A 15312-nucleotide genomic window follows, 5' to 3' on the forward strand; every position below is an offset into this window, starting at 1 on the left:
GTATCTCTCCCAAAATTACCCCAAATGGGGTCACAAAGAGTCAGACACAACTGAGCAACAATAAACATCATCCATTTCTGATTTTTAAAAGGATCTTATCTCTTTTCTAGAACAGAATATTTTAAAACATCTTAAATAGAATAAAGGTTTAAGAACAAACATGTAAAACAATTACTTATAGATAAACACTTCAAGTGAAAATGGTGATGTTGGTTCCCAATTCCCTTACCTTATTTAAAAATGATTTCTTTTGTGAAAATGGTAATGGCATGTATGCGAATCCCCAATAATATATAATAAGTCCTACGTATTCTATACTTTACATACTTTAATGAGTCAGGAAGCATGAGTTGACTCATGATGTATTTGAGTCTGTATAATATACTAACGTATAACTGGATCCTATTTGTAAGTTTCAGGAGAAAATCCTACAATTTATTTTTAAAATATATGCTCCTTAAGGGTTATTTCATAATACAGTGCCCAAAACATAGTAGGTATCTAATAAATAGATTAGAAGTAACTAGAACGCTAAACTCAAATCTGGTCTCAAATGCTTATGCTGTGTGATTCTGGCAACACATTTAATCTCTCTTTACTTTAATCCTCTGGAGAAAGAACTGGCAAACCACTCCAGTATCTTTGCCAAGAAAATCCCATGAACAATATGGTCCACAGATATAGTCAGGCACAACTCAACAACAATAACAAATAATTGCTTACAGAATGATGATAAACACAACAACAATTTGTATACAGATGAGATTAAATATCTGCTGAAATCTCTATATTTTCCATTCATGTGTGACTCTTTGTGACCCTATTTGGGGTTTTGTCAGCAAAAATACTGGTGTGATTTGCCATTTCCTTCTCCAGCTCATTTTTATAAATGGGGAATTTAGGCAAACAGGGTTAAGTAGCTTGCCCAGAGTGACACAGCTAGTAAGTGTCTAAGGCCAGATTTGAATTCAAGAAGATGAGTCTCCCTGACTCCAGCCCTACCACTCTATCCTAGCTGCTCTGAGATCTCAGTATTAGTCCTCATTGATCTTTTAGTGATATTGAAGAGATAACTCCCCTTTAAATCAAATTTTAACTGCTGAGTAAAAGCAGTCTATTAATAACCCATATTTACTAGTTAATCCTTCAGTTTGTGTTCTGTTTATAACTTTCTTTTTGTTTCTTTTGGGTTCAAGTGCTTTTTAGGCTCTCAAAAGCTCAAGATGACTGCATCAGTGGCTCTTGCCATCCAATTGTTGGTGATCTCCTACTGGGTCGCAGTACCCAGCTTACAGCCTCCTCTACCTGTGGATTGGATGGACCACAGAAATATTGCATCATAGGCTACTTGGAGGTAGGTTGATTCTGATTTATTTTTGGAGAAATCGTTAGTTAAATGAAAAGATTGCTCCAGGATGCTATAGACATCACAAAAAAGACTAAAGTAAACAATGCAATCTTCATTCAAGTGGAAAAAGAAAATGTTGCCAGGAAACATAAAACTACAATACAAACTTGATTAATCAGAATGCTTGAGAAAGAAATCATGATGTGATAAACTTGGATTTTGGAAAGACCTTAAAGTTTCAACTCAACCTCACTATTTTATTTAATTTTTAGTTTTGTTTTAACAATTATATTTAACATTACATTAGCATTACTCTCTTTCTGAGATGTCTCTTGTAACAAAGTAAACCCATTAAACAAAATTAATAATAAATACAATGACCTCATCTGAAAGTTCAAGCAAAATTCACATTTCTACCTCTTTTTAAAATATTAATAGAAATCAACTTATTTTCTCTCTCCTTCCTCAACCCATTGAAAGAAAAGGAAGAAAAATAAAGCTTCTTATAACTAAAATGCAGTCAAGTAAAACAAATCCCCCCATTGACTGTACATAAAGCTATATATGTCTCATTCTATGCCCTGAATCTATTGCTCCTCTTCAATGAATAGCATATTTTATAATTGCTTGTCTGAAATCATGAATAATCATTATATTGATCATAATTCTTGAAGCTTTCATAGTTGTTTCTTTTTACAATGTTGTATAAATTGCTCTGGTTCTACTCAGTTCATTCTTCATTAGTTCACAGAAGTCTTCAAAATCTTCCTTTTTATAAGTGACATTATAAAATTGCTCTTCTGATTTTTCTTATTTCATTCTGCACTAGTTCATGTAAGTCTTCCCAAATATTTTGAAAATCACCCATTTTCTCATCTTTTATACTAAAATAATACTCTATCATATTCATCTATCACAACTTATTTAGCCTTTCCTCAATTGTTAAACAACTTCTCTGTTTCCAATTTTTTGTCACCACGAAAAAAATTGATCTACATATTTTTATATTATGGGACCTTTTGCTTTCTTTCTTATCTCTTTTAAATATAGCCCTAACAATGTATACTTCAATCAAAGGGAATGAAGTGTTTAATGACTTTCTGTTTATAATTCCAAATTGCTTTCCTGAATGGTTATACTCATTCATGACTCTACCAAGGTGCCTGTTTTCCCACAGCCCTTACAATATTTATAATTTCCTCTTTTATCATCTTAGCTACTCTGAAGGGCATGATCTCAGAATTGCTTTAATTTGCATATTCCTAATAGAAAGCAATTTGGGGCATTTTTTCAAATGGTTATAAATAGCCTGGTTTTCTTGTTTATTTATATCCTTAGGTCATTTGTCAATTGTTCAATGGTCCTTTTTCTTAATTCTTATCTGTTTCTTTATATCCTGAAAATAAAACTTTTATCAAAGAAAGTTACAGAAAAGACTCTCCCCCAGCTTATTGTTTATTATAATTAAAAAATAATAATTTGATGTTTATTAGATTTGTTTATATATTTTTATTTATTTATTAGATTTGTCAGTGCAAATTTTATTTTTTATATTTTAATTTTATGTAATTAATATGCAAGTTTTAATTTTATGTAATAAAAATTATCTATTTAATCCTCTATCTCCTTTTCTAATCCTTGTTTAGGAGTGAATTTTTCTCTTATGCATACCTCAGATAAGTTATCAGCCCCCTTATGTTATAGATGAGGAGATGATATTGGAAGAGGTTACATGATTTGTAATAGGTAATATATATATATGAAGCATCATGAATGGTATTTGAATCTAGGTCTCTTTCGACTCCAAAATTCAGTGATTTTCCCCTTATGATCTTTCCTCATGGTCTTATCATTTTCCATTTCTGGTTCCATGTGAACTTGAAAATCTTTTTCAGATGAGTTCCTTGTTGAAAATTTCTTCTAAAATTCTCCATTCTACTTTTCTATCTTAGTGAGCCCAATATAGTGAACTTAATTAAATTATCTTCCCTTAATGACTGAAGATCTTGTAGTGCCTCTGGGTCATCATGATGGATTTTAGTTCTCTGAATGTGTTTTCTCTGATTAACTTCCATATACTTTGCATATATCTTGTATATACCTAGTTATTTCCATGTTCTTTTCCTTCATTAGAATGTGAATTCCTTTAGGGCAGGGATTGTTTTTGCCTTTTTTAAATCTCCAGTGTTTAGTGCACTTTAAATTCAAAATGCTTGTTGATTGATTGGTTATGTAGCATCATCATAGAGATGGTATAGATTAGATTTATTGTATATTACATTGGAAGGTCTTTTTTTGTTCTAAGCCATCCCTACTTTTGTTTTCTTATGGTTTGATTTGAGTTTTTTTGGCAGCTAATGGTACAGTGGGTAAAGTGTCCAGACTTGGACTCAGGAAAACTTATCTTCCCGAATTCAAACCAGCTTCAAACATTTAGTAGTTTGAAGGCACTTACCTCTGTTTGCCTCAGTTTCCTTACCTATAAAATGAGTTGGAAAAAGAAATGGCAAAGCATTCTAGTATTTTTGTCAAGATAACCTCAAATCAAGACACAGCTAAAAAACAACTCAAATGAATTATTTTTTGTCCAAAATGTCTCTGACAAGAGTTGATTTTCTCAAAAAAAACAAAAAACAAAAAAAAAAAAACTGACTTCAGGAAAAAACAAAAGCCAGTCAATTAGATAGATAAAGAAAAGAAAGGTTAATCAGTAGAGCAATCAAAATTGCTTACCACCAAGCACTGTCCTAGGTGCTGAGGATATGGAGACATGAAACACTCCCTACCCTCTGGGAGATGATGTTCTGTCATATATAAAGACATATGTAACGTATACAAAGTATAATGCAATAAATATAAGATGGAGAATATAAAAATTTGAGACTATTAGGAAAGGTGGCATTTGAAGTGCGTTTTGAAGGAAACTAGGGATTCTAAGAGATAAAGAAAAGGAGAAAGTGCTTTCCAAGTACTTCAAATTTATCTAAAGATACAGAGAGGAAATGGAGTTTTTCATCTGACGAGCAGTAAGGAGACTAGATTGGCAGGAACATGGAACACATTAAAGGAAGTGATAAACAAGGAATCTGTAAAGATAGATTGTGAAAGGCTTTAAGTCTTAAGAGTTTCTATTTGACCTTAAAGGTAATAGGGCATGACATGGTCATCTCTGTGCTTTAGGAATATCATTGGTGGCTTGGACCAGGTTCTCAAAGGATATTTGAGGAAAAAAAAATACTCTCAGATGGAGAGGTTACAGAGAAAGTAGAGTCTGAGCTAAATTGATAATTGAGTTTCCATAGTAGTCTTGAATTTAGTAGCAACAGATTGCTTTTCTGTGCCTTTTTTTACATCTAACTTCAGAAGCATTTAACATAACAAAAAGTTTCTTTTAAAACAGTTTTGACTTATGTTTATACTATTTGTATAAAAGGTTTTTTTAATCAAACACATTTATTGAACCCTAGAGGAAAAGCAAGAACTCATATTTCTAAAGCACCTTAAAGATTATAAACTGCTCTTCCCACAAGAGTTCCATATGACCAGAAAGTCAGAGAAGTTACATGATGTGTTCAAATTCACATAGCTGGTAAATGTTTAGACACTTTCTACCATACAATATTGCTTGGATTCTTTATTAGTTTGGCATTAATTATGTAGTAAGTTTCTATTGTTCTTCATTCCTGTTATGAATTTCCCATTACCAGGACTCTTTGAATTGAGCCTGATTTGTCTTATCAAAAATAATATACAAAGTGTGTGTGGGGGTTCATTTTGGGGGAAGACAGGGATTGAACCACTCAATCATAAATAGCCTAGACAAGGGTTATTCATTCATTTTTCTTCAGGAACACTTTTGCCAGCACTATTATCTTATGAGAAATAGACAGTAACAGAGTCAAAGAGTCAGAGAGAAAGAAGGAAGGCGTCTGATACCTCCTAGAATACATTTATTATTGAGTTTTGATAACAAGCATGTACTTTTTTTATATGAAAGACTAACAATAAAAATATTTTTTCAGATAGAAAGTGTACATACTTGTCACCAGAACTCATTGATAACTGGCATTTACATAATGCTTTAAAGTTTATAAAATTCTTTACATAAAGTATGGTTTGAGCCTCACAATAATCTTATGAGATAAGTATTACAATCTATAGCTGAACTTATTTTATGGATGAGGAAAATTAAGTCCAGGAAGGAAAAGTGGTTTGGGAGGATCCTACAGGTAGGAAATGATTATTGTTCCTTCCGACTCCAAGTCCAATAATCTGTTCATTATGGTTTGTTGAATTCTGCCAGTCTCAACACCCCTTTGGCATAAGGTAGCAAGAGGTAGCAATCAATGATCCAGCTCCTAAAAACAGCTTTGGAAATTAAAAATTTTTTTCTTGTATTTCTCTTTCATGTAACAGGCAATTGTATATTGTTCCCAGAAATTACAGGCAATTTAAACACACACACACACACACACACACACACACACACACACACACACACAATTCCATAAGGATGATGCACATATCCACAAAAAAATTGTAATCTATGCCAGATGCTGAAAGTTTCCTTTTCATGAGACTATAATCAGAAACCATTCTCATAACAAAATGAACATAACTTTAACTTAGAAACTCTGGAGTTCAGAAATCAGAACCTTCAAATTGCTATAAGCCAGAAATTAGGGCCTGTAGTTTGCAAAGAACTCTATAGACCCAAAGAATAGGAGAAAAGATTTGACTTGTTATGGGACAGAACACAAAATTTAAAAGCTTCAATCATAAAAGGAATCTGGCAGCTGGTATAATACTGACAAGCATTTGCTTGTCTTTCTCAGAAGTATTGTTTATATAGGCTGCCTAAATATAAAGTTGAAGCTATTAGTCAATTCCTACCTGAGTTTCTTATCATTTTAAGTCACTGATATAATTTTAACTCTTGGTAAAAAATACTCTTTGGTAAAATGGAGAACAATTCAATGTATTTCACGTGCATTAGGTTGAGCTTTATCCAAAATCTCTCAAAAGAACTTCTGGATGCCTAGTTCATCCCCCTGACTACACCATTATTCAGGCTTCGTTGGAGTTGTCCCATGACAGATTAGGCTTCTACATTATTCTTGAAGGTGACTGGGGAGATAGTTACGATATTCCTCACTGCTTATTCTCTTGTGTATTCCACAAAACTTCACACAGCTCCCATGAAGTTGTACAATGAGGAGTATGTATCTGTGAACTCATGAATAGATATGTCTGTATATTGAAAAAGAACACAAAAAATTCTTTGTGGAAAATCTTTAACAGTCAAAGAATTTCAAAACTCCAAGTAGGACTGAAAACAAACCACAACTAAATAAAACAAAGCCATATAGAGGAAGATGCTCTACTTCAAGGGTGCTCAATTTTTTTGTGTGCCATAGAATCCTTTTAGCATTTTAGTGAAGTCCATACACCACTTCTCAGAATCATCTTTGTAAATATGCCAAATAAAAATGATTACCAAGGATACCTATTATATTGAAGTATAATTGCCAAAAATAGTTTTCAAATGAATTCATATACCCCAAGTGATGAACCCCCATTTTACTCGGTGAAATAAGGGCCATATGTTTTAATTCTATTCCACCAATCCCTTCTATTGGAATCTTGATTGCTTTCCTAGCCTCATACCACATTTACCGTGATTAACTACAAATTCTGAAATTCCAGGTCTTAATTAGGTTTCTTAAGATTGTAGATGTGATTAGGAACAGAGACACAAAAAAGAAGCTGCATTTTGGGGTTTTTTTTCCCTCTTGTATATCAATAGCCTGTCATTTAATAATGATGGAAAAGTAAATTATTGGAGCTTTATTTATTTGCTTTAGCATCCTGTTGACTGGTCCTCTGAACTAATACACATGTAAGAATTTGCAAATAGGCTACATGCATAACCATAAAGAAAAATGTCATGAGCTACTCACAGGAACTTCTTTTATAACTTTATAATATATTCTTTAGCATATTTCCTTTGTCTTTTACTTTTTTGGCCATGTGTTTTTCAAAATTAACATTGGCATATACATTTGTCTCTCACAAACCAAAATCATTCTTCTGCACCCTCCCCTAAGAAATGCTTGTCAAGGCCTGAAAATTCAGAGGGAGCAGATTTGGTGCAAGATGTGAAAAAACGTGTTGCCTCAGCGACGACTTCTATTCATGATATAAATATTTTAAAACATCTTTTTGCTATAGTAATGCTATTGCCCTTTATAATTACTTCCAGTGCCAGGATTATGCTAGATATTCTTAATGCCAAACAGGGAGCCAGGTACAGCTGGGTGTGCTTACAATCTGAATAGGCAAGGAGTCACCCACACAGACTGATAGAGTTAAGGGGGAGAGGATAAAATGCCTTTTTTGTGGCTATTACACAAGGAGCAACGCATAACAGAAGTTATAGGGGGGCTAGTTCTCATATCTGCCTAAATGGTTTAAGGCAATCATAACAACTCTATGAAATGGAATATGGGCAAGAAGGAAGCTGATTCAGTTACTGGCAAACTTTCTACATTAAAGGAGACTTCTATTAATTTATTTAATCTATTGATTAAAAGGAGGAGTGCCTAGATTGATCTTTCTCTCATGTTGGGGAGTGCTGGTAGCTGAAAGTTACTCCCTTATGCTAGGAAATCACATAGGGAAATTACCTGGGCCAAGGACAAGGCAGGATGAACAGTCCAGCCTGTGACTAAATTCAGTAGAACCAGAGAGGAAGCCAAGTACAAAAAGAACAACTCTAGTCAAGGGACCCAAGTTCAAATCCTGTGTGACTTTTGACAAGTCACTTCTCTAGGACCCAGCTACTTTATAAAAATTATCAGGTTGGACTAAATGATTTCTAATTTCCCTTTCAGCTCTAAAATTTTTTACCAGAAAAAGAAGCTTCTAGCTTTATTCCCAAGAAGGAAGTTATTCTGTTATTGTTCAGCACTATAACACATAGATTCTCACTCTGAGCTGCTATTATATTCTCTCTGGTGTCAGGAAACAGCATCCCCTGGCAAGAAGTGATTTTGGTGCCATAATATTACTCTGACCACAAAAGATTTGGGAAGTCAAGATTTGGAAGTTTGTTTGTTTCTAACTATAGGATTTTTCCTGCAACAAAGATAATGAAAGGAATGCCCTGGTCTCTTGGACTGGGATACCTCCATGGAACTGAACATGTCCATCTTCACAGAGGCACCTCAGTTTGTAAGTTTTTGCTCTACCCTTTCCAGAGCATATGTTCCCATGCATGACCAATTCCATAAGAATATCCCAATTTAATGGATCATCCCTGCCAACCATCCTTGTTACAAACCTATTAATTTTATTGCTAAAAAGGATTGCAGGAGACCCTAAGGCAGGTGAGGCACTTTTTTCATTGGAACTCCTCTAAGGGAAGACTGGAAAACCACTTCCTGGGGACAGTCAGGAGGAAATTTATGTTTCAAGTTATTTAATTTTTATAATAACTCTGGGAGGGAGGTACTATATCCATTTTACGGGTGGAAAAGCTAAGGCTGAAAAAAACCATAGGATCAATACTCTTTAGGGGAAAAAAGGTTCTCTCTTCTTCCCTTTAACATCTAGTCCTCTACTCTTCTGAAAAAAAGATCCTTTGTTTCAGGGACCAAGCTTTTTAGAACAAAGAATTCAGGTGATTTTAGCAAAAGAGCTATTGCTCTCTTGTTCAAGTATATCTTTTTAAGTTGGGAGTTCTTAACCTGAATTCATTTGCTTAGCTTTTTAAAAAGTATTTTGATAATTGTAATCTTTGTATTTAATTAATTTAAAAACATTATTCTAAAAATAATTGCATGAGTTTCATGAAAGAACTAATACAAAAGAGGTTAGTCATTATCCATATAGAGGTTAGCACCCTAGGTTTAGGGGATCACCCAAATTATCAATTTCAACACTCATTCCAATCTCCTGGAAAGGCATAGAAAAAAAAACTAAGATTAAGGGGCGAGGAAATTACTTTCTATGATAGGAGAAGAGTACTCTTTCTGGAGTCAGAAGACCTGAGTTTGAATCTTGAATCTTTCTCTTAATGTCTGAGTGACTTTGAACAGATCATTTCTCCTCCCTTCCCTCAGTTTCCTCAACTATTAGACTAAATGACCTGTTCATTGTATTTTAACTCTAAGGCAATGACTCTATGATCATACTAGTTTGGCCACATTCCCTTCCTTTTATTTGTATGCTTAGGAGCAGAATCTTTGAAAAGGTTTTGAAACAAGAGCAAAACATCCATCCAGAGCTGGTGAATGATTGATGGACTATGGTGAAGAGAATGAAGCACAATAGATAGAACAACTTATGTTCTGAAGCCAAGTTAGAACTGGCAGTTTTATAGCTATTTCTAGAGTTATATAGGGTCAATAAATTCATGTGTGTTTGCTTTTGCTTTGTTAATCTGAGACTTTAGCAGGATTTTGATATTTCTGGAGGAAATTTTGGGTGGGAACATAAGTCCCAAGTGGAATGCCTCCGAGACTGGATCTAAATCTGGAATCCAGGGACTAAAACAATGATTATTATCATTATTGTTATACTACATTTGAATAATGTTTTATACTTTCCAAAGAGTTTTTATATCCATTATCTCAATGGTCCTGGTTATTAGGACTTTTTTCCCCTATTCAGATTACCTTGCATTTTTATTTGTGTATTATAACTTTCCTCACTGTAGAATGTAAGCTCCAAAAAAGACTGGGGGTTTTGTTTGTTTTTGTCTTTGCAGTAATGGTGACGGCATAGTAGGTACTTAATCCATGTTTATTGACTTCAAATCTATTGATTTGAGCCCCTTACAGGATATAGCAGAGAAGAAAGCCACTTGGAACAGATTCCAGAAGCTAACAATAAGAAACTCACACATATGTAAGAATATTCATTTCAATATTCGTTTGGAAGTTTCTTCTTCCAAATGTTCTTTTTGAGAGATCTAAGATAGAAAATATGAGTTGTTTTGACTACCTTTCAAGTTACGTTAGTGCAATCAAAAAATAAACGAAGTGATTCTAGAAATGGATATACATGCTCTCATTAAGAAAAATTTTAAACTGCTTTATTTATCCCCTGACTATTGCATCTGGAAGGAACAGTTCCATGTAAATTCATTTATCAGACAAAAAAAAAATGCACAAAACCATGAAAATGCAAAAGTTGGATTTGAATTCACTTTGTTATTCTAATTAAGCTATCTCTGGTGGGAAAATGTTTGTTACATCCTTTCATCTTTGCATTTTCAGATGGATCAGAAGACAATAAACATAGGCACTACTTGTTTTCTAATTTAGTTCTACAATAAGTAATTCTATTTCTGTCTTAATTTGACTTGTTTTGTTTTCTAGGGTGAACAAAAATGTTTCGTTTGCGATTCTAGATATCCATATAATCCATATACACAAGCCAACAGCCATACAATCGAGAATGTCATTACAACATTTGAATCAGATAGAAAAAAGAAATGGTGGCAATCTGAAAATGGTACTATTTCATTATATACTTTTTTCATTTTTACATATTTTAATTATTAATCAACCCTCATTAAAGCAGTTTTTAAAAATAATTTTAATGATATTATATTTGACTAGAATAAAAGAGGCAAAGATTAAAGAGCCATGTATAGATAGAAAACTTACAAAAAATTAAGGATAGATTAATTTCCATTAGGAATATAGCTCTTTGAAAGTAGTGATTGTCTTTCATATCTTTTTGTATTCCTGTTGCTTAACACAATGCCTGATTTATTATAGGTATTTAATAAATGTTTATGGATTGACTGATCAATAATCTAGTTGGATACATTCGATTGTTGTATGTATGTTAAAAGAAATTTTGTGTGTAGCACTCTCTTGGGACTCACCCAACCAAATGGAATTTGAAGTCACAGATTGGGGTTCCCAGAAGTTCAACTGCCTACTAGTCTCCTCATTATTCTAAGACTGATAGGCAGGGTTTCTATTACAGCTGTTCTACACAGTGTGTTTCTCCTATTGAATCAATTGCAAAAATATTTTCTAAAGACTGATAGTAAGAACAGTTGGTACGAAAAAATCCCTCTAAATTTGGGGCACCCTCCTCGCTGCACTATCAGACATACTGGGACACCACGTAAGGACCATGTGTGGCAAAGGAGTATCTCATAACTTCTAGTTAGTGAAAATCCTCTGCTTCCATCATATTTTCATGAAGTTCCCCTTAGATAGAGCTTTCATTTGGGCTCTAGGAATAGTGCGTTCTACAATTCAATAGCTATTGTTCTCTCTGCTGTAAGAGTTTAGACTCCCTGGAGCTGCCCCTCTTGGATCTTTTTATAGCTGGATCCGATTTTGTCCTCAGTGTATCGTCTCATACCCCTGTTTGAGTGTGCTGCTAACTACTGATCCAATATCTCCAATTATAGGGTCAATAAAAAAGGAGGGTATAACAATCTCTCTTTATTCATCCCTAATCTTCCCTCTGATGCCTTTTGCTCAGGCACAAGGGTCAGCTTCCTCAGGGTACTCCTAAACACAGAATTCTCTTCCACTCCAACTTAATCTTATCTTTAGATTAACTAAAAACTTAATCTAACTTTAGAAGCATGGTTAGCTTGTTTCATGTTCCTATTAACTATTTCCTTCTCTATCCAATAAAAAAGGTTCAAAGATGACAAATTATATAAGGTCTAACCCATCTAATTTATACATTTCAAATTTCATCTTCTTGAATTTACAGAGATCAGGATGCAGGTGGAACCTGATCCTTACATGTGTGTCATTTTTCTTTGAAAATAATAGAAAAATGTTGAAAAAAGTCCCATATGAAATGAATTGCCACATAATGAATATGTCTATGAAATTCTATGGAATCTCATAGAAGCAGTATTTATTGTTGTCTACCCAGGGTATATAATTCACTACTCTTTTTCTGACAATGACATAGATAAGCAAGAGAAAGTGGAAAAAGATAATGTAATTTTTTTCTTACTACCTTACTATCTTAGCTCAAAAAAGTGAGTTGAATACAAATAAACTAACCATGAAACCATAGCTTCACCTTGATTAATGACCTATTATATCATGTCCAATAGTTCTCTCTCTTCATTGTTAGCACAGAACCTCAACTATTTTTCCCATCATTCCTCGAGGCCAATAATTATTTTTAATCTCACCCAATTCTCCCTCCTGTTCCAGGAGGATGTATAGTAGGGTTATATGAATAAGCTCTGGGTTCAAATGTCGCCTTTAACACATTTTACTCAGTTTCATTTTAAAAATTTGGGAATTGGACGAAATGACCTTGAAAGTTCTATACCTATAGATCTTCTAGATCTATACCTATAATGTCAGAGTCCTATAATCTGCCTTTGGTAGATTCAAATTTCTCTTTCATTGGCCTGAAACCCCAGCTGTCTTTTTGACAATCCTAAGGAATGTTCCTACATTATCTACATCCTTCTTAATTATACCCCTCTGCCTCAGTTTCTAAGCTATCTTCAGATGCTGAAAATACTTCTTCTAGAGCAAGAGTTCTTAACCTGGGGTCCATTGACTTAAAAAATATACACTTTTTAAACTTTTCTTCAATATAATTGTTTTCCTTTGTAGGCTTTTATTATATGTTAAGCATATTAAAATGTGTTTCTATATATTATTTTTATGTTTATTTATTTTATTTTATGCATATTAAAATATGATTCTGAGAGGAATCCGTGAGATTGCCAAAGGGGTGTCTATGTCTGCATCTGTCTGTCTGTCTATCTGTCTCTCTCTCTTTCACACACACACACACACACACACACACACACACACACACACACACGATCGTGCATGGTAGTTATTTCATTTATTCCTCAGCTATTTTCTCATTTTGGGATGATGATTTTAAGCTGATGTGTGAATTGTATACCTCCTAAGTCTGCATCTCTTCAATTGAAATGTATTCATTCAGCTTTCCAAATATATATATATATATATATATATATATATATATATATATATATATATATATATATGATTTACCTATTGTGTACAGAACACTTATGCTAGACTCTGGGGAAGATGCAATGTTTGGGTAAGACACAGTCCTTCTGTGGATTTAAAAGTCATTTATATCTAATTAATCAGGTCCTATCTCTTTAGGATAGGAGAAATACATCCAACTCTCCCACCCACGACAGAATAGTAGACTACTCCTTCTTTCCTATTTGTTGACAATACTGCCACACAGTGGTGTTCTGCCACAAAAATGGATTGTAGCCAGAGACTGGACAAGACCAGCAAATTTTATACTCAGATTTTCATTCCAGGAGCACAACTAGGGTCCTAGCAATGCACTGTAATACTATTTTTAAAAATAGTAAACTGCTTTAATTAGCAGTTTTTAATCTTAATTGTCTTTTAAAAAATTATTATAAATTCCAGATACAGAAATTACATGGTAAGTTTTTGCATATGACTATAACTAATTTTGTCTTTCTTAATTTCTCTTTAGGTCTTGATAATGTCAGCATCAGACTGGATCTAGAGACACTGTTTCAGTTCAGCCATCTTATAATGACTTTTAAGGTATGGGTGTCTAAGATCTGATCCTTCCCTTGGACAATAACCAATGAACACTTATTTCATCTATACTATTTCTCTATAGTTTATAGTGCTACATAAATCCAAACTTAAACCATCTTATTTTTTTATATTCTCAATTAAAAGAAAAGAAGTTTTATGTTAAGGAAGAGACGTATATGACTGAGAATGAAAAATCTTTAAAATGTGCTATCTAAAAAGTATAGCTATATACATGTTTTGTTATAAGAGCTTGTATTTTCTTTTTTTCCCCAATAAGGAGAATGAGAAAACCAGGTTGGAAGGGAGGAAGAACCAAAAAAAGGAAGAAAAAGAAATAGAAAAGGAAGTCACTGAGGCATCTTTAAAGAAAATAAAATCAGGGAAGAGAATAGAAAGAAGGCCAAAAGGAAGCATAGACAAGCAAGATAACTTTGAAAGCTGAAGTTTGAATTTATTATATCCTTAAAAAGAAAAGCAAGCTATACATAATAGAGATCTGTCGTTTCATGCGCAATTCTCTTTTGGTCTTTTTTTATGAATGTAGAAATTGTATTTGATTTTTAAGTTCAGAAGTGTATATGTGTAGGACCCTGGGGATTAGAACTATAGAACATGTAAGCTGAAAAGGGTTTAAGAACTTACCCTCAATCCCCTCATTTTATGGATAAAGAAAATATGGTCCAGAGAGATAAGACGACTGTCTTAAAGTTATAGATCCATTTATTGGCAGAGATGGGACCAGAAGCCAAATCTTTCAAGTATGTGTGTAGTGCTCTAACATGAGAAAAAAGATAGAGGACCTGACAGATAATTAAGCAGAGGATATAGGAATGTGAATGTAAAGAATCAGAGCTTATAAGGATTAGGAGACAGAAGATTAAAGGAGATTCAAGACTCCCTGTCAAACTATTGTGATGAGAAAGCCAAGTCCTAGGGTCCTAATCACAATGTTCCCTTGGATTTATAAAGCATCTTTCTTACCAAATATTCAAAGCTTGGGTTTAACTATCAGTCATTCTATAGCCCTCACCGTGGATAATGCGCAATAGAAAAGGTTAGAATTCGATTTAAGGTTAACACTAAGTTCCATCTTTCTGCAGAAGTTTGTTGAAATCTTCTTTTACAGACTTTCCGACCTGCAGCCATGTTGGTTGAGCGTTCTGTGGACTATGGCCAAACGTGGAAAATTTTTAGATATTTTGCAAAAGACTGTGCTACATCTTTTCCCAACATCCCATCTGGCCAAGCACAAGGAGTAGATGACCTTGTTTGTGACTCCAAGTATTCTGATATTGAACCTTCTACTGAAGGAGAGGTACAATTCATTTGGATTTCTTTTGTTCAGTCTTATCCAATTCTTTGTGGCCCCATTTTTCTTGGCAA

At 33.7% G+C, this 15312-nt stretch overlaps 1 protein-coding gene across 1 annotated transcript in view; it reads left to right on the forward strand.

Annotated features, from left to right (window-relative positions):
* The first annotated feature begins 200 nt into the window (after nt 1-200).
* Nucleotides 201-15312, forward strand: part of LAMB4 (laminin subunit beta 4) — a 125861-nt gene continuing 110749 nt past the window's right edge. The window contains exons 1-5 of the mRNA XM_051962414.1: nt 201-261; nt 1197-1354; nt 10732-10867; nt 13859-13932; nt 15056-15244. Of these exons, the coding sequence (XP_051818374.1) occupies nt 201-261; nt 1197-1354; nt 10732-10867; nt 13859-13932; nt 15056-15244 (618 nt within the window). The remainder of the gene's footprint in view (nt 262-1196; nt 1355-10731; nt 10868-13858; nt 13933-15055; nt 15245-15312) is intronic.

This window comes from Antechinus flavipes, chromosome 5 (genome assembly GCF_016432865.1).
Source record: "Antechinus flavipes isolate AdamAnt ecotype Samford, QLD, Australia chromosome 5, AdamAnt_v2, whole genome shotgun sequence".
NCBI classification, from domain to species: domain Eukaryota; kingdom Metazoa; phylum Chordata; class Mammalia; order Dasyuromorphia; family Dasyuridae; genus Antechinus; species Antechinus flavipes.